This window comes from Electrona antarctica, assembly GCF_951216825.1.
Source record: "Electrona antarctica genome assembly, chromosome: 14".
Classification (NCBI taxonomy): Eukaryota; Metazoa; Chordata; class Actinopteri; order Myctophiformes; family Myctophidae; genus Electrona; species Electrona antarctica.
In genome coordinates, this window is record NC_136795.1 from 47415043 (window position 1) to 47435041 (window position 19999).

At 42.1% G+C, this 19999-nt stretch overlaps 1 protein-coding gene across 1 annotated transcript; it reads right to left on the reverse strand.

Moving 5' to 3' along the window:
- Positions 1-1700: 1700 nt before the first annotated feature.
- LOC306936083 (hydroxyacylglutathione hydrolase, mitochondrial-like) lies at positions 1701-18768 on the reverse strand. Its single transcript, XM_079519518.1, has 9 exons — positions 18554-18768; positions 15395-15594; positions 13908-13972; positions 13096-13213; positions 12539-12647; positions 9545-9648; positions 6493-6594; positions 5241-5320; positions 1701-3509 (listed from the first exon to the last, which is right to left on the reverse strand). The coding sequence occupies exons 1-9, from the start codon at positions 18633-18635 to the stop codon at positions 3410-3412; spliced, it is 960 nt and encodes a 319-aa protein (XP_079375644.1). The 5' UTR covers positions 18636-18768; the 3' UTR covers positions 1701-3409.
- Positions 18769-19999: the final 1231 nt, after the last annotated feature.

The following is a 19999-nucleotide window of genomic DNA, read 5'->3' on the forward strand; positions in this document are numbered from 1 at the left end:
GAATAAAAGCTGATAGAGCAGAGCTCACAACAAATACATAAAACACACACACACACACACACACTCAACAGGCTTCACAGTTAGAGTGGGTGACAGTGTGGTCACAAATAGGGAAGAGGTCACTTACTTGGGTTGTATACTAGACTCACAGGTGAAAAAATGGCAATGAAAGTGATCTCAAAGGTCAACCAGAGAACTCGTTTCTTGGGCAGGATATCCCCTTATGTCAACAGCAGTGCTATGAGGACCTTGGCCGGTGCCCTCATCCAGTGCCACTTTGACTATGCTTGTACTTCATGGTACAGAGGTATCTCCAAGCTATTGAAAACAAAGCTGCAGACCTCCCAAAACAAGCTTGTGAGGTTACTACTAAAATGGAACCCCAGGTCTCATCTTACCTCTGCCCACTTTAGTAGCCTGGGATGGCTAAGAGTGGAGGAGAGAGTATCTCAGCTCTCATTGTGTCTGGTCTTCAAGATCCTAGATGCCTCTGTTCCTAAGTACCTGCTGGGCTACCTGCCCAGAGTGAGGGATGCTCACAGGTACTCAACCAGAGGAAGTCCATATGATCTAGTTCCCCCCAGTTTCAGGAAAAAAATGCTTTTTACTACGCAGCTACTACTCTGTGGAATGCACTCCCTCCAGCCCTGAAATCCCTAAATTCTATTGCAAGATTTAGGAAAGACCTGAAATCATGGCTCCATCTACACACTAACTGATCATAGTTAGTTTCCGACCCTGGATAGCCCATCTCCCATGCTCTGGACTATTCTCTCAGGGTACCTCTTGTCCTATATGTATATAGCTCCCAGCCTTATATATAAGGATTATTTATTATATGTTCCATGGTTGTTTTGTTTGTACAGTATGTTTGTGTATAGTTTCATGTTACAAAGTGGACCACAATGGAAACAAGCGAAGGCTTTTTTGTGTCTAAGTCCATTTGGCGTTTTTTAAAATGATGTCATTTTCTGTAATTTTCTTAAACTGCCAATAAAGTATTCTATACACACACACACACACACACACACACACACACACACACACACACACACACACACACACACACACACACACACACACACACACACACACACACACACACACACACACACACACACACACACGTAGTTATCATTTACAATTACTATCAAATACTATCAGACCGAACAAACACCAATATATAAGTTATTATTATTATTTCTCCATGGAATTAAAAACGTCTGGGTTTCCGTGGGCGCGTTCGGAAAAAGCGCACCCACCAATACAAACTATTAAATAATAGGCGAGTGCGCTCCGGGGGACCATTTCCGAACGTGCCCACCCCATAGTATATCGTATTACGTAGGTTTATTCAAAATATACAGATCCATCTAAAAAAATAGTTGGAAAATGTCATTTTCATCCATAATATAATTTTAAAAAAGTGAAACTTTCATATATTCTAGATTTATCATTGCGCATAAAGTGAAACCCTTTGTTTTAATCTTGATGATTATGGCATATACAGCTCATGAAAATCAAAAATCCATATTTCAAAGAGAAAAAGACTACCACAAAAAAAAGGGATTTATAATACAGAAATGTCGACCATCTGAAAAGTCAGCAATGAACATTAAGTTCGATTCATTGCTGAACTTTAATATAAATCCATATAAATTGATTTCAGTAGCTGATCAGAAGTAATGGGACAGACACTATTAACCACATTGAATAACAATGTTTTTATTTGACACACTGCATGTTTTATTGTTTCTTGAAGAGCATCATGTACTGTAAGATCAACGGTACTATAGCTGATATTAAAGAACTATGTTTCACACCATAGAAGAGACTGTAAAATGATAACAGAAAATGTCTGCTCGACTCACAGAATGCTATTACCTTGCTAAGTTAGTCTAAGTCAATTCTGTATAAGAGTGTCTGCTAAAGTGTAAATTGTAGAAGGTTTGAATAATAAGTGAACTGAGCGTTGAATGAAATGCACTGTTAATCACAGGTGCTAAAATGTAATTTTTGCGACTGCAGTCAAAAAGCTTCAAAACCACCATGAAATGCAACGTTATACTGTTTCATGTAAAAAATAAACCAGATTTTTACAGGAAAGATTTGTTAACATAACAGAAAATATTATATTATTATTCTTTTACAGAAATTGTACATAGTAAGTAGTATATATAACTACACTATTATTATTTTTTTACGAAAAGGGGCTCCCTGCCATGTTTGTTTCCAACACATTTCACAAAATGTCAACCTTGAATTAAATATTTTGTACAACAATATATTACACGTTATGAATACTCACTCTAACGTTGTGCATTTATCGACTTAAAGGGGCATTCCACTCATTTTCAACATTTTACCATGTCATTAATATACCTTAGAGCTGTTGTGTGGAAACAATAAAAAAGCCCCCCCCATTCTGTGTTTCCTAGAACTGGAGATCTGAAAAAAATCATTAACATGGTGAAACACATCTTGATGATGTCATCAAGATGTGTTTCACCATGTTAATGATTTTTTTCATACTTACAGTTCTAGGAAACACAGAATGGGGGGACTTTTTTATTATTTCCACACAACAGCTCTAAGGTATATTAATGACATGGTAAAATGTTGAAAATGAGTGGAATGCCCCTTTAAGACTTATTTTACCTTTAAGCATTCTAAAACGGAGGGAAAAAAAAGAAAGAAAAAGAAATGCCATAATGCCAATAAAATAACCGATTAAACTTGATTTAAAATCTAATTTGGTTTGGATCTGGACATAATAAGTATGCTTATTAAATATAATGGCCACATTCAGCTCGCGGCGTTAGCTGTTGAAATCAGAGTTGAAATGAGTGAATTTCAGTATTGCCAGTTTAACTTTGAAAATGTACAAGATGCTATACATTGTCCTTGGTGTACCATCATAATTACCTACTCATAGCGCAGTGTACGATCGTAGTGGAGCAGCTACCTACCCTGTGAAAACCACGAGTGCTCATTTCACCACATTACAGCTGTATTACTTACCGCATGTAACTTTGTGCATTTGCATTTTGTTCAATCTGCATGGTAGAGTATGTTAATTAAGCAATATTACACGAGAGGGTCTGGTTTAACGTGATTATTGCCACGACAGTGATGCGGTCAGGAACGAGACGTAGTCGAGTTCCGCAAGCATCACTGAAGCCCAGAGTCCCTATTTGGGGCATATTATAGGCAAATATTTTCAGATAAAATAAAATAAAAACAAAAATCTGTCTACTTTTTTTTTTCTTCAAATAGCCAAAGTATTAAAATAGGGCTTAAGGGTCGATTCGTATACACACCGTCAAGAGTTAGATTACCACTCATGATTGGACTAGGGTTAGCGTAGCGTAGCATTTAGTGCATGGTTGTTGCTGAGGAGGGGCGTCAGTCACTCTTTGGGAACCTTGAAGCTATCCTTCTCCTTCCTGAGGCTTCTCATGGTTTCAACGGGACTGGTCTGCTTCACATGGTCCTGCACCGTCTTCTCTCTGAACGTACACAGAAAATCAAATCACCACCCATGTTAATACCGCTACCATTATTTAATCCCTCCGTCGCGTCCTGCCAGGGTTTTATCGCGCGTGACACTTACTTTGAAGAGCCAAATATCCGTAATCGCATTTTACTATGAAACCATTCCGTGTGTGTTGACGAAGCTGGTGCTCGTTCTCTCGGTCGGTGGTGGAAAAAGTGGACCGCGAGTATCACAGCGCCTGCTACAGGCCGTTGAAAACGCTTGTCTGGGACAAAGCGACCCCTGCAATGTCGCTTCTGTGAGATAAAGCCGTCTGAAAACAGAGCCGGCAATGTAAGTGGATGCGCGCCCATTGGGTCAGAAGCATAACAAAGCTAACGGACGGTAGATTTCGATACGATCGTATTAAAACATGCATTAATGAATACATCGCTGTTAAAACGGCTTTTCCGTTTGTGGCAGGCTACAAGATTCTACGTGTTAATATTCCTATGTTCCTGGCGGGCAAACGATTAAAACAAATGGCACAGCTATCTGAAATGATCACTAAGAATAATCCACATTCACAAGTAGTTTAATTGCCGTCCACGTCAAGCTCTATAACCCTACCCCATTCTGGGTGCATGGGAACCCCTTTTGGTGTTTTAAGCATTATGTCATACTTTTAGCTGAAAAAGAGCAGATCTACAAGCCCATAGCGCGGCACCGAGTGCCGCGCTACGAGCTTGTAGGTCTGCTATTTTTGAAAAGAAATCGTGAAAATGTGAGCTAATCTTTGAATATTTATTCTTTCAGCGAACGTTTTTAACTCAAATCTTTGCTTCTGGGACAACATATTTTCAGATGGGGGGGGGGGGGGGGGGGGGGGTCCGCAGCCAAATTCAGATAATTCTGGCCGTACTTGACATGAAAAAGGTTGAGAACCACTGACATAGAAACACAGGGTTTTTCAGAAAACTGATTTAGAAGGCATTTGTAGAATCGTCCTTTGCAGGCAGGCAGCCATCTGTGGTGCTAGAATGCACACAATACATACGCCCCTATCTCCACCTACTGGTGGATTACTGTACTACACTATATGCACATCTGATCAACCTAGGAGCAGAGAGGAATACGGTAGGATGTGAAGTCAAGTTTTTTTATGTATTTGAGGTTATACTGTTACCCCTTTTTTTAGTTTTACTGGTCTTAATACTTATTCTGTACCTGTTCACAGTCCTTATCTGCATTGTATGTTTTGTCCTTACTGCAGTGCTATCATGACCACAGGAACGCACCCAGGGTGCCGGCCCGATTCCGGCGAGCCGCCCCGCGTCCGAAACGGTTGAGAAATGACAGAGTTACTGTGTGGGGCTCCCTCTACTGTACCCTCTACTGTATTGTACTGTCACTGTACTGTACTGGCACAGCCGAAATCACCATATATACAGTTAATATGTGCGTGTGTGTTTTTGTGTGCGTTAGGTTGCGCACAGGTGGTGAAAAACAACCATGCTGTTTTCGTGCTCAGACGCACCCAGCCACCCACCCACCCACCCACACACACACAGCTCCGTAATGGAGTGGTTGCACCACTCAAAAAGTAGCGGCTTATAGTCCGGAAATTCTGGGTATTTATAGTCATAATGCTCAGTGTGGACGGCCTGTTACAGTTCATGACAAAGAGGTGATTTGAACCTTCGGTTGCAAACAAGGGAGACTCTACGCTGTTCAAATAACAATCAAGATGTATAAACATACGTACTTTACTCTCATGAAAGGGTTAAATGCGAACTCGTCTGCCAGCGTGGAGGGGATCGTGGGTTCTTCATTGCTGACCTTCTCCTGCAGGATGGACCGAAATCGATGCGTCAATAAAATCAATACATCAATACAAACGCAGATGAAGGCTTCAAGCTCATAGCAGATCTACAAGCTCATAGTGCGGAGCTTGGGGATTTGCTATTTTTTTGAAAAATCGTGAAAACGTCGGCACAAATCTTTGAATATACTATATTCTTTCACAGCGTGAACGTTTTTTAACTCAAAATCTTTGGTTCTGGGAGGTCCCTGGAACAACAAACATATTTTTCAGATGGGGGTCGGCGCACCCTGGCCAAGACCTACGCTGAAAAGACTATCAGCGGAAGTGGCGGAAGTGTTGCGTGTAAGATAACTACGTCACGCGGTGCGGCTGTGTTTACTAGTCCCCACCCAATGATCATTTCAGCGGGAATACATTTTCGGGAACACAACGCTGCGATTGGTCAAAAAACGTTAACTTCCGGGGGGGGGGGGGGGGTTACACGGCGGAAGTCCCGCCTTTCGATAGCTTCTCTGCCTTAGGTTGTGACCAGGCTCTTCTTTTTCGCAGTTAAGTGAGCCTGGGACCGAGGCTAGGGTCGGCGGCCGATTACATACAATTTTGGGGGTCCTTGACATGAAAAGGTTTGAGAACCACTGACATAGAAACCATGGGTTTCTAATGTCAGTGCCTCAGGTCTTTATGGCTTAAATTAAAAAAATTGCCTTAAAAGGACAGTTCCGGTCCAGTGCAGATTTCCTCTTTTAGAGACGATGTTTTTGTAAAGTTGAATTATTTAACCCATTTTGGGCGGGAACCCTTTTTGGTGTTTTAAAGCATTATGTTATACTTTAGCTATTGAAAAATAGCGCACCGAGTGTCGCGCTATGAACTTGTAGGTCTGCCATTTTTGAGAAATCGTGAAAATAGGCCTCAAATCTTTGAATATATATTATTACAGAGTGAACATTTGAACTAAAATCTTAGTCCCTGGAACAACATATTATCAGATGTGGGGCGGAGGCATATTACATATCATTTTTGGGGTCCTTGACATGAAATATTGAGCACCACTGATACAGAAACATAAGGTTTTTCAGACAACTTTCAGGAATTTGAAGACATTTTATTTTATTTCGACGTCAGGCCTAAATGGGTTTTGCCAAAGATAAATCGATACCTTTGCTGCACTGTACCTCAGTGAAATACATACCTTTGCCCACGCCAGTTTCTTCTGAACGACCTCGTTGTCAGGTTCAACGTGACGCGCAAACTTCAGATTGCTGACGGTGTATTCGTGACCGCAGAAGACACGCTAAAACGAAGAAAAAAAACATTGTTCATTAAAGTACAGTAAGCAAGTCAGGGCATAATCTAGAGCATACATGGGCAACTGGTGGCCCGCCTTCACATAATGTGGCCCTCAGATTAATTTCGGAATACTGATATGTTATTGATTTCAGCTGTTACAATTCCAAACATGCCTAACCCTAACATGACCCGCTTTAATGACTTACAGCCTAAATTACTAGCTTGCTGAGTAGTATTACAGTTATTTAGTTAAAAGGATCCCAATTAAAAATAGCAAAAAAAATATTCAGGATTTCAATTCAAATATAGCAAAAATAGCCGATCTACAAGTTGTAGATCGGCTATTTTTGCTATACGACATGCATGCAATGTGGCCCCTCTGGAGTGAGTATGGAAATATAATGGCCCTCTCCATCGTCAAAGTTGCACACCCCTGGTCTAGAGCTTGCAAAGAGTTAAATTTATCCACATAAAACCCTACATATATATCAGACCTATGCTGGGGCAGACATTCGGCTAAACTAAAATGCGGCCTCTATTTTTATTCTCTCTCCCCATTTCCTGTCAGCCTACTGTCTGTCCCTCCATAAAAATATATAAAATAAAAGGCAAAAGCCACAAAAAAAACATAACAAAAAAAGGATACGCAAATCAATGCTAAGAAATTAAAACCAACATGCTGTACATTCCTCATCAAAAATTTAAACATCACAAACAGATCTATTTGCTGTATTGCCATTTGTTTGTTTGTTTTAAATCATATTTTTCGTTTGTTTTAATCATATTTTTACTCTTACAAACATGTGATTCATGCATCACTCGTTTATTTTCATTATTAATGCTTAGCTAGACTACTGTGTTTTTCTTTTGGTTTGGGATGTACAGTATGACTGCGTACCGTTTGGTTTGGGGTGTACAGTATGTACCGTTTGGTTTGGGGTGTACAGTATGTACCGTTTGGTTTGGAGTGTACAGTATGTACCGTTTGGTTTGGGGTGTACAGTATGACTGCGTACCGCTTGGTTTGGGGTGTACAGTATGTACCGTTTGGTTTGGGGTGTACAGTATGTACCGTTTGGTTTGGGGTGTACAGTATGTACCGTTTGGTTTGGGGTGTACAGTATGTACCGTTTGGTTTGGGGTGTACAGTATGACTGCGTACCGCTTGGTTTGGGGTGTACAGTATGTACCGTTTGGTTTGGGGTGTACAGTATGTACCGTTTGGTTTGGGGTGTACAGTATGTACCGTTTGGTTTGGGGTGTACAGTATGTACCGTTTGGTTTGGGGTGTACAGTATGTACCGTTTGGTTTGGGGTGTACAGTATGTACCGTTTGGTTTGGGGTGTACAGTATGTACCGTTTGGTTTGGGGTGTACAGTATGTACCGTTTGGTTTGGAGTGTACAGTATGTACCGTTTGGTTTGGGGTGTACAGTATGTACCGTTTGGTTTGGGGTGTACAGTATGTACCGTTTGGTTTGGGGTGTACAGTATGTACCGTTTGGTTTGGGGTGTACAGTATGTACCGTTTGGTTTGGGGTGTACAGTATGTACCGTTTGGTTTGGGGTGTACAGTATGTACCGTTTGGTTTGGGGTGTACAGTATGTACCGTTTGGTTTGGGGTGTACAGTATGTACCGTTTGGTTTGGGGTGTACAGTATGTACCGTTTGGTTTGGGGTGTACAGTATGACTGCGTACCGTTTGGTTTGGGGTGTACAGTATGTACCGTTTGGTTTGGGGTGTACAGTATGTACCGTTTGGTTTGGGGTGTACAGTATGACTGCGTACCGCTTGGTTTGGGGTGTACAGTATGTACCGTTTGGTTTGTACAGTATGACTGCGTACCGCTTGGTTTGGGGTGTACAGTATGTACCGTTTGGTTTGGGGTGTACAGTATGTACCGTTTGGTTTGGGGTGTACAGTATGTACCGTTTGGTTTGGGGTGTACAGTATGTACCGTTTGGTTTGGGGTGTACAGTATGACTGCGTACCGCTTGGTTTGGGGTGTACAGTATGTACCGTTTGGTTTGGGGTGTACAGTATGTACCGTTTGGTTTGGGGTGTACAGTATGTACCGTTTGGTTTGGGGTGTACAGTATGACTGCGTACAGTTTGGTTTGGGGTGTACAGTATGTACCGTTTGGTTTGGGGTGTACAGTATGTACCGTTTGGTTTGGGGTGTACAGTATGTACCGTTTGGTTTGGAGTGTACAGTATGTACCGTTTGGTTTGGGGTGTACAGTATGTACCGTTTGGTTTGGGGTGTACAGTATGTACCGTTTGGTTTGGGGTGTACAGTATGTACCGTTTGGTTTGGGGTGTACAGTATGTACCGTTTGGTTTGGGGTGTACAGTATGTACCGTTTGGTTTGGGGTGTACAGTATGTACCGTTTGGTTTGGGGTGTACAGTATGTACCGTTTGGTTTGGGGTGTACAGTATGACTGCGTACCGTTTGGTTTGGGGTGTACAGTACAGTGTTGTTATCGTCGACTAAAACTTAAGACGAAAAAGGTTCGCCGACTACCTTTTTTTCACTGACGAAAACTAAATGGAAACTAGATGAAAACTAAGCTATGGTGACTAAAACTAAGACTAAATATATCGATTTCGTCAACACATAAAAACTAGACTAAAAGGAACTAGTGGACAAGAGATCCAGTATAGGCCGTCGCAGCGCAACGCGTTGTGAGCTTGTAGATCGGCTATTTTCAGCAAGTCATTACGGCGGCATTTAAGCCCGCCAAAATACATTTTAGTCGACTAAATCAACTGCACATTTAGTCGACTAAAATCTTATGATATTTTGTCGACTAAAACTAAACACTAAAACATTCCAGGTGACAAAAATGTAACTAAAACTAAAATGGAAACTATTCAAGAGACTCTGGCTAAAACTAAAATAAGAAATTTGCTGCCAAAAAGAACACTGGTACAGTAGTACGGTACGTACCGTTTGGGGCGGCAGAGAGCCCAGGGTCTCGATCAAGGCTCGGTACATCTGCTCCGCCGTTCCCTCAAAGAACTTCCCACATCCAGCCACAAACAGCGTGTCTCCTGCACACACACACACACACACACACACACGAACGAACAACATCAACAACCATGTTGTCACAATCGACACGGGCCGGGCTGTGGCTCAGTAGCCTGGTTAATAAACCAGACCGAATCAGCCGTTGGCAAAAAAAAATTGCCTACCAGCGGATTACATTACATTTACATTACATTACAGTCATTTAGCAGACGCTTTTATCCAAAGGATTACGGTCTGGCGAGGCTCAGTAGCACGCCTCTTTCCTACAACCGAGAACAGGTCAGACCAATCGGGACACGGTATGCAATATGGGCGGGCTTTGGTACAGTGACGTTCAATGCTTGAGACTTTTGACTGACAGTAGCTCTGACCAATTGCGTCAAAGAGAAAATGTTTGAACCCGCCCCCCGGGAAATGAAATCCAAGTGGAGCCAGCCCAGACTAATATACCGTGACAGTGTTGTGTGATATTAGTCTGGCTTATTAGCCAGGCTAGTGGCTCAGGAGGTAGAGCACTACGTCAAATAAATAATGACCCGTGGGGTCGGCGGTTCGAATCCCGGCTCCTCCTTCTCCTGTCCACATGTCGAAGTGGCATTCCATGGGCTAGATCAGGGGTGGGCAACTGGCGGCCCAGGGGCCACATGCGGCCCTCTCCTTCACTTAATGCAGCCCGCAGGTTAATATCAGAAAGAATACTGATATAGTATTGATTTCAGCTGTTACAATTCCAAACCCACTTTAATTACTTCATGACTAGTATTAAATGACTAGTACTTAATGACTAGTATTAACATGTTATTGTCGTTTTTTGTGTCCAATGTAGTTATGTTAACAGTTCATAAAGTTAACATAACTAAATGCATTTGAAATTCATTTAAAAAGGTTACTTTTCAGGATTCCAATTCAAAAATGGCAAAATATTATTCAGGTTTTCAATTCAAGCAAAATTCAAGCAAAAATAGCCGATCTACAAGCTCAAAACGCGTCGCATTGCTACGCGTTTTGAGCTTGTAGATCGGCTATTTTTGCTACGACAGTAACATGCACTGTGGACCCTCTGGAGTGAGTGTGGAAATATAGTGGCCCTCTCCATCGTCAAAGTTGCACACCCCTGGGCTAGACGCTGAACCCCACATTGCCTCCAATGAGTCGGTCGGTGCCTCTCGTGGTAGCTTTGCCACCGTTGGGTGTGTGAATGTGGGAAGTGGAGGACGCTGCTGGCGTCGACTGTTCACCGCTTCACCTCCCAATGTATGAATGAATGAACCGTCGTGAAGCGCTTTGAGTGCTTAGAAAAGCGCTGTAAAAATTGCAATTTGGAAAAATGCAAATAATACCAAGACTACATTTGTCAGGCAAAGTGATATTGTTTGTTAAGCCCTTTTGGGCGGGAATCCCTTTTCGTGTTTTAAAGCATTATGTTATACTTTAGCTATTGAAAAATAGGAGATCTACAAGCTCATATGAACTTGTAGGTCTGCTATTTTTGAAAAATCGTGAAAATGTGCCTCAATCTTTGAATATTGAATATGTAATGTTATTACAGAGTGAACATTTTAACTCAAATCTTTGCTTCTGGGGGGGTCCCTGGAACAACATATTTTCAGATGGGGGGCGGAGGCATGATATTACTATAACATTTTTGGGGTCCTTTACATGAAATATTGAGCACCACTGATATAAACATGAGGTTTTTCAGAAAACCTAAAAAAAATTCGATGTCAGGCCTAAATGGATTAAAATAAGTGTTCTATAAATATATTCACACAATCATTGCTACAGAGTATTTGTTCAGTAACAGGGGGGCCTACTGAAATGCATTACATAAAGTGCATGTTCAGGTCGGGGATATACCAATTGTATGTAATTAGAAGACATGTCATGTATGATCAGTTCTCTCTCCTGATTGGATAGAATTGGTATCCCTACCTGAAAATCTACTGAAGACTTAACTTAAGAGGCAGAGAGACGAGGCAGAGACCACCGTCACTGGACAAACCGTGCATGCATAAAGTGAGAGGCTAATTGAGTTTAACGTTGTTTTAATGCATTCATGACTTTTCTGTTTTGGATTGTATGGGTCGGTCGAGGCCAGAAAGTAGTTGTTTGCCACTCAGTAGGCGTTCCCGCATAACTTCTGGGTATGATGATGATGTCAAGCGCATAGCATACACTCTATAATAGCAGTGATTGCGATAGCAGTGAAAGCCATTTGACACGCATTTATTAACCCATTTTGGGGTGGGAACCCCTTTTGGTGTTTTGAGCATGTTATGTTATTCTTTAGCTATTGAAAAATAGCAGATCTACAAGCTCGTAGCGCGGCACCGAGTGCCGCGCTACGAGCTTGTAGGTCTGTTATTTTTGAAAAATCGTGAAAATGTGGCATAGATATATATTCTTTCAGAGCAAACGTTTTTTTAACTCAAATCTTTGCTTCTCGAGGGTGGGTCCCTGGAACAACATATTTTCAGATGGGGGTCGGCGGCCAAGCACATATAATTCTGGGGCTCCTTGACATGAAATAGTTTGAGAACGACTGACATAGAAACATAAGTTCTTTCTGAAAACTATCGTGATTTTTAAGAAGACATTTGTAGAATCTGGTATCAGGTCGAAATGGGTTAAAGAGCAAACACAAAAAAAACACAGGTCAGTGCAGAGGTGGCCGAACGGTTTGCGGAGCGGTCTCGTTATCGGAAGGTCGCCAGTTCGAATCCCCGGACCGGCACGTTAAAATTACCACCGCTGAAGTGCCCTTGAGCAAGGCATTGAACCCCTACCATGAAATGTTCTATGAGCAGGGTCTGGCTGTAAACAAGCATCTCGAGCTTAGTCCATTCACCCTGGGTAAACAAAGAACTTTGCTTTGCTTAGACTTGTCAGGCCAAACCTGATGAGAGGTACCTGTGAAGACAGCCGGAGGCTCCGTGCTCTTGTCTTTGGTCACGTAGTAGCAGATGTGACCCGTCGTGTGACACGGAGTGAACAGACATCGGACGTTGAGCGAGCCGATCTTTACGACAGAAACAAAACAAAAAAAAAGACCAGTGAGTTCACTTACATCGAAATCTACCGTAGCAAATCGTCTCTGTCGGGCAGAAACCTCTCCATATTCTAACCTTTTGTGGGGTTTTTTTGTGTAAATTAATGGCCTACTTGATCATACTACACTACAGCATCAGACAAAAGCATCCAAAGTTAGAAGATCCACAACCTCGAAACGCGGCGTGAAGCGATGCGTTTTGAACTTGTAGATCTGCTACTTTTGAATTTTAAAATCCTGGAAAGTAACAATTTTGGGCATATGACTAAAGTGCAAACATGCCGGATTTAGCGAACGCTACTTTCCATCCGCGGTCCCCAAATAGCATGAAAACAGACATCACAATATGACTACGATTTAACAACAACACAACGTTATAAGTCAACAACGACACTCGGTTACATCAACAGTTACACACTTTGAACGTGTTGGAGTGAGTGACTTTCTTGGTGAGGGCGTCCACTCTGTCGTCTCCTCCGATGACCTTCAGCCCCGGGATCAGCCTCAGCATCTTCTCATTTCCACCGGCGTGGTCCCTGCACGCACACGCACACACACACACACACACACACACACACACACACACACACACACACACACACACACACACACACACACACACACACACACACACACACACACACACGTCTATCAGGTGTTGTTTTCGTCGACTAAAAAACTAAAATGTCCGTCGACTACCTTTTTTTCCACTGACGAAAACTAAATGGAAACTGAATGAATGACTAAATGATGACAGAAACTATAAGACGAAATATATTGACAATTTTGTCGACAAAATAAAAACTAGACTGAAATGTTAGGAAGGTACAAGAGATCCAGTATAAAAGACATGTCAATTTACACTAGGCTGAAAATAGCAGATCTACAAGCTGTTGTGCGTCAGCAATTGTAAAATTACGGCAGTCATTACGGCGGCATCAAGGCCATCAAGGCCCGCCAAAACATTTTAGTCGACTAAATCAACTGTAGATTAAAGTCGACTACAATCTTATGATATCAACTAAAACTAGACACAACACTAAAACATTTCCAGGTGACAAAAATGTGACTAAAACTAAATAAACTATTCAAGAGACTAATGAAAAAATGTGCTGCCAAAAACAACTCTATACACGAGTGTTCCTCGTGAACTACCGAGTCAGGAGATGATATACAAGATGAGTGAACATTTGGAAATGCAGGAGAACGAGAAGGAAGTGGAAGTCGCACCAGTGATGGTGAGTGGTGAGGACTGTCGTGAGTCTCACGCCATGTCTACGGACCGCCTCCAGAACCTGTGAATGAAGAGCAACAACCAAAAAAAAGGATTAACCCATTTTGACCTGAGATCAGATTCTAAAAATGTCTTCTTCATCCTGACAGTTTTCTGGAAAAGCTATGTTTCTATGTCAGTCGTTCTTCGATTTTTCAAAAAATAGCAGACCTACAAGCTCGTAGCGCGCCACTCGGTGGCGCGCTATGAGCTTGTAGATCTGCTATTTTTCAATAGCTAAAGCATAACATAATGCTAACACCAAAAGGGGTTCCCGCCCCAAAATGGGATAAGAGGGAATGGCAAAAATTGGGTTTGGTGGTGTGGCTCCAATGTGAATTAATTTAGTTGCGTACAAAAAACAACAACATACAAGTAAATACATAAAAGCGGAATAAAACCTTTCCAACGTGGTCCTGCATAGCACCAATGTCATTTTTATTCTCGGAAGTCATGTGGCCAGCTTGTGACAGTCATCTATGACAGGGGTTCTCAACCCGTGGGTCGCGAGACATTGCCAAAGCATTTCCGGGGGTCCCCGGCCAAAAACGTTGAGAACCCCTGATCTATGACATGTCAAAGTCGATTATGACATGTCTATGACTCGTCTATGCCTAATGACTCCAACTTTGGGCAAGCGTTTAGTCTGATCAGAGCCCCATTGCCTAACATCCAGAGGCGTATCTACAATAAGGCGAGGACAGGCGTCCGTCCGCCTGTCCAAATCCATTTTCTGCCTGGCCAGGACAAAAACAAGACCTGAGAACTATTAGTGGACAGCGGATTGGCCATTGCGCGTATAGTGCGCGACCCTCAATCACCCATTCGAATGCAAATGCGTGCCTTTCAGCCCTTTGTATCATACTGTCTGGCAGGTATATCTCTTTGTATCCTATACTGTCTGGCAGGCATATCTCTTTGTATCCTACTGTCTGGCAGGTATATCTCTTTGTATCCTACTGTCTGGCAGGTATATCTCTTTGTATCCTACTGTCTGGCAGGTATATCTCTTTGTATCCTACTGTCTGGCAGGTATATCTCTTTGTATCCTACTGTCTGGCAGGTATATCTCTTTGTATCCTACTGTCTGGCAGGTATATCTCTTTGTATCCTACTGTCTGGCAGGTATATCTCTTTGTATCCTACTGTCTGGCAGGTATATCTCTTTGTATCCTACTGTCTGGCAGGTATATCTCTTTGTATCCTACTGTCTGGCATGTATATCTCTTTGTATCCTACTGTCTGGCAGGTATATCTCTTTGTATCCTACTGTCTGGCAGGTATATCTCTTTGTATCCTGGTGTCTGGCAGGTATATCTCTTTGAAAACCTTTAGTGCTACTGATTGTGCACGGGGGGGGGGGGGGGGGCGACAATTAACACATCTTGCCTGCCCCAAAATGTCATTCCTGGAAACGCCACTGCTAACATCACAGATCACACACCTTGACCGGCTCCACGGGGTCGACCACGGCTGCCTCCTTGGAGTCCACGTCGATCAGAAGGTACATGTAGTTGTCGCTGAGCGCCGGCAGGAGTTCTATCTTCATGTCTGCTTGTTCCACCAGCAAACTCTTCCTCTGTGGCGCCGACGGCGGCGTGTGAAGGAGTGCAGAAGAGGCTGCTGCTTGGAGCTTTGCAGGAGCTACACGCGGAGAATGACACAAACATTTGACGCAGATACAACTAGTGTCATCATGACAGTTTTCTCAAAAACCTATGTTTCTATGTCAGTGGTTCTCAAACATTTTCACGCCAAGGACCCCCAGAATTATCTGTATGTGGTCGTGGACCCCCATCTGAAAATATGTAGTTCCAGGGACTCCCCCAGAAGTAAAGATTTGAGTTAAAAACGCTCTGAGAAGAATATATATTCGAAGATTTTTCACCACATTTTCATGACTTTTCAAAAATAGCAGACCTACAAGCTTGTAGCGCGCCACTCGGTGGCGCGCTATGAGCTTGTAGATCTGCTATTTTTCAATAGCTAAAGTATAACTTAAAGCTTAAAACACCAAAAGGGGTTCCCGCCCAGAATGGGTTAATCGGGGAAAAAGATCGCAGTCTAGATTCAAGACACCGGCTAATTAATTAATTTCTAAATTTGAGCAAGAAAGAATCGTACAGCACTAGTTGGCTGTCCAATTCGTTTTTAGTGACTTATGTTTTTGCTACAAGAAAGAGACTTTAAGTAGCATTAAGCCAAGCACTTTGTAATGTCCAGCAAGTACCACAGACTAGAGACAATAGATATTTTCTAGGAAGGAAAATCTAGACTCACATTTGAGCAAGAAGCGTGCAGCGCTACAGTAGATACAACTACTGTATTAGTGAAACTATGTCTCCACCTGTATGAGGTACCTACACTCCAGTACAGCTGGACAAGATCTAACAGCTACGTGGAAATGAAGGCGATTATATTTGTCAACACAGCTGTGTTAGTCACACTACTGACTCACTCACCCCACCTACGAGGCATTGTGAGGATACATGTAGCCACTGTTGCCATGTTGTCTGCATATTATAAGTGACTTTGGCCTTGCTTTTCTCTAAAGTTGCTTTGCTTATATATAAATTGCGTTTTTCTTCTTTGGAGGGGGACTTGTTTTTACAGTGAGGTTGCTTATTTGATTATTGTCTAAAAACCAGTGGTTCGCAAACATTTTCATGTCAAGGACCCCTACATTATTATGCATTTGTCTCCGCACCCCCCATCTGAAATTATTGTTTCTTCCAGGGACCCCTGAACTAGATTTCTGTTGTTAAATGTTTTAAATTTGTATCCCACATTTTGAACTATTTTTTTTTCCAGATCAGAGAGAATAGCAGATCTACAAGTTCACAACGCACAGCCTTGCAACTTGTTGCGACCTTGTAGATCAGCTATTTTTCAATTTAAAATAGCCGATGTATATAGGTTTAAAGTGCTCATGTGGCCTACAGTACAGTCGCTTCTTTTGGGCTTGTTTTCATAGAACTAGTCGCTTAATTATTTCTATCACAAAATCTGGCAACGATGCATGAACTGTAGTCCTGTACTTCCTGTGATTTATTTTCCTCATTTATTTGCTTTAACTCCTCCCAAAGGCAGATAAAACTGGGAACTAGGTTATGAGTTACCAGATAAGGTAATGTTAAGCATAATATCTCAACCAAGACTGCGTTGATTTTAGGCTACCTACACCGTAAGGACAGAATGCACAAAAGCTACATCACACTGATTACATTTTGCAACAGTTTTGAGTCCAGTTTGTCCATCATTGATTGATTGATTTAATAATTTATTAGCAGTTTGGAGAATTACAGTACATTTCAAGCACAACTCAATACAAGACTGTTAACTGTGGACGACACCATATTAAGCAGTAAACCTGTTTACAATAGGGTCCACCATGTTCAATTCATCATAACATTTAGAGACGTACAAATATACACTTCTAGCCAAAAACAGGAAATCATCATAAGAGGTAAAAAGGGGGGAAAAACATATACAGTGAGGAGGAAAAAGGGGTGGGTGGGGGATTCAGATTTTACAGGGGCCAGTTTAGAATTGCAGCCGTCCCCTTTGAGAGCAGTTTTGAAGGAGTCAAGGGATTTGCATGTCTTAATGACTGTTGGTAGGGCATTCCACATTTTGGTGGCATAGGAGCGAAATGAATTTAGTCCCTTGTTTGTGCCGAATCATCACATAAAGACAGAGGATTCTCAATCTCCATCAGTGTCGCTTTTATTCAATCGCTCAATGAATTGCATAGCCTACAAAAGGACCCCAATGGAAAGTTGGAAACAAGCCATAGGCTTTCTTGGATTCATGCTTTTTGTGCTTGTCCATTGCAAACCGTTAATAAAGTGTTCAATCAACCATATTGTCCTCAACAACATTTAGATAGCAGAGTAGTGTAGTGTAGCTATACAGTAGCTCTGGTCCATAGCTAGTGTAGAAAGATATAGCTACTTATTTTTGAAATAACACTTTTATAGTGTAGCCCAGTTTCTTGTTTTATGAACAGTAACTAACTATAGCAGAGAAATAATAGCTACATTTTTAAAGTAGCATATTATTGTCCAAAAACTATACTATAACTAAGTCAAATTGGTGAGTTTAACCAGAACAATACAGTAATAACGTTACAGTCAGGCCAGGGAGATGATGCAACAACGTGCATGATTGTCACCATCATCATGTTGTGTATTGTTCACTTGACACTGACAGTTCTTTTTATCAAACAACAAGACATTCATGAAAGATATAAAAGCGGCTAAAACGAATCTAAACACTAAATGTTAGAATGTAATCCAATAAACGCACCTTTATAAATGTTTTACAAACAATATCACTACGTGTATTTTTTACTCTGGTCCTCGTTATTATATCTGAAGATATATATGTGTATAGACAAACGTATGTAGGTATGTGTGCATGTATGTCTCTTTAAAGTGTAATGTCACTTATTTTTGCTTTCCCACTACAAAAAAATAAATGATGGAACTGAGAGAAAATGAACAACAACGTCTTATAAAATGAAACCAATTGCCTGTAAATGAGCTTATAATAATGGCAATAAACAAGTTCAAATAATAAATTAATGTTTTTTTTTACATACCTAGTTTGTAGGTGGCAGCGGTTCCCAGAACGCCCAGAGTGCACGCGCCCGCCAGCACACTCACAGCCCTGCCGAACACCATCTGATGGACGCACGGACACGGTAGGTATTATCGGTATGTTGTTGTTGTTTGTTGTTCGACGCTGCTGCAACCTGCACGGACAGAACAGAACTGTTCCGGTTCCTTCCGCCTTCCACCACCTTTGACCCCGCTGCTCTCGGCCAATCACAGGCGAGGGGAGGAGAAGAAAGTGACAGCGGTTCTCAAGCTGTGGGGTCCCTATGGTGGGGTCGGACTCAGCCATATGGGCGGTCGGAGGTGACAATAAAAGGACCATAATAAGACGTTTTTGAGTGGTGCAACCTTACCACTAACCTGACTCCGCCAGATGGGGCAGCAGAGGGTACACTGGGTTCCCCCCTCCTGGGTCCCAGTGTATTCTCTGCTGCCCCATCTGGCGGAGTCAGGTTACTTTACCACTCCAAGGAACAGCAATGTCCGTGTTAACCTATGTGACTATGAGTACCAGTAGGGGAAAAAGTGTCGCTGTTGTGCCAGAAACAGAGAGAGAGAGATAGTGCTGCACTGTTAGCCTGGCTAATAAACCAGACTAATATCACACAACACTGTCGCGGTATATTAGTCTGGGCTGGCTCCACTTGGATTTCATTTCCCGGGGGGCGGGTTCAAACATTTTCTCTTTGACGCAATTGGTCAAAGCTACTGTCAGTCAAAGGTCTCAAGCATTGAACGTCACTGTACCAAAGCCCGCCCAATCGCCCATATTGCATACCGTGTCCCGATTGGCCCGACCTGTTCTCGGTTGTAGGAAAGAGGCGTGCTACTGAGCCTCGCCAGACCCTAATCCGCTGGCAGGCAATTTTTTTTTTGCCAACGGCTGATTCGGTCTGGTTTATTAACCAGGCTACTGCACTGTTGCCTGCTAATGAGAGAGAGAGAGAGAGAGGGGGGGGGGGGGGGAGAGAGGGGAGTTGCACCACTCAGTTCACACGGGTGTGATTTTTAATAAAATAAAATAAAACAATACCATTATTCCATCAAAAGTAATCAAGAAACTGTATAAAAACAGGTTAAACAATTCTGAGTACCACAGACGAAAAACAGTCTAAGTCCAAATTTAATTCTGACCCCTCCACGAAAAGGCCTCGTTGTTCTGAACCCATATCTATCATTTATACATTATGGATAAATAGTGTGGACTTAGACTGTTTTTCGTCTGTGGCATTATTGGCCGAATATAGGAGGCAAAAAAAGTATGTTCAATGACAATATTTATCTGTGGAACAGAGTCAAACTACAAGTTGGCAGGGTGAGGGGGTCTCCACTCTCCAGTTCAAATGATTATTTTTGGGGGGTCCGGTCCACTACTCTCCAGTAACATGGAGTCCAGTTCTATTTTGGGGGTCACTCACTCACAGCCTGGA

Excerpts from the sequence above, each read along its gene's own strand:
- LOC306936083 (XM_079519518.1), bottom strand. The coding sequence starts at position 18,635 with ATGGTGTTCGGCAGGGCTGTGAGTGTGCTGGCGGGCGCGTGCACTCTG. Across the intron at positions 9,649-12,538 it reads GCCTCCGGCTGTCTTCACAG|GAGACACGCTGTTTGTGGCT; the intron begins GTACCTCTCATC and ends GTGTGTGTGCAG. Across the intron at positions 6,595-9,544 it reads GCTCTCTGCCGCCCCAAACG|CGTGTCTTCTGCGGTCACGA; the intron begins GTACGTACCGTA and ends TCTTCGTTTTAG.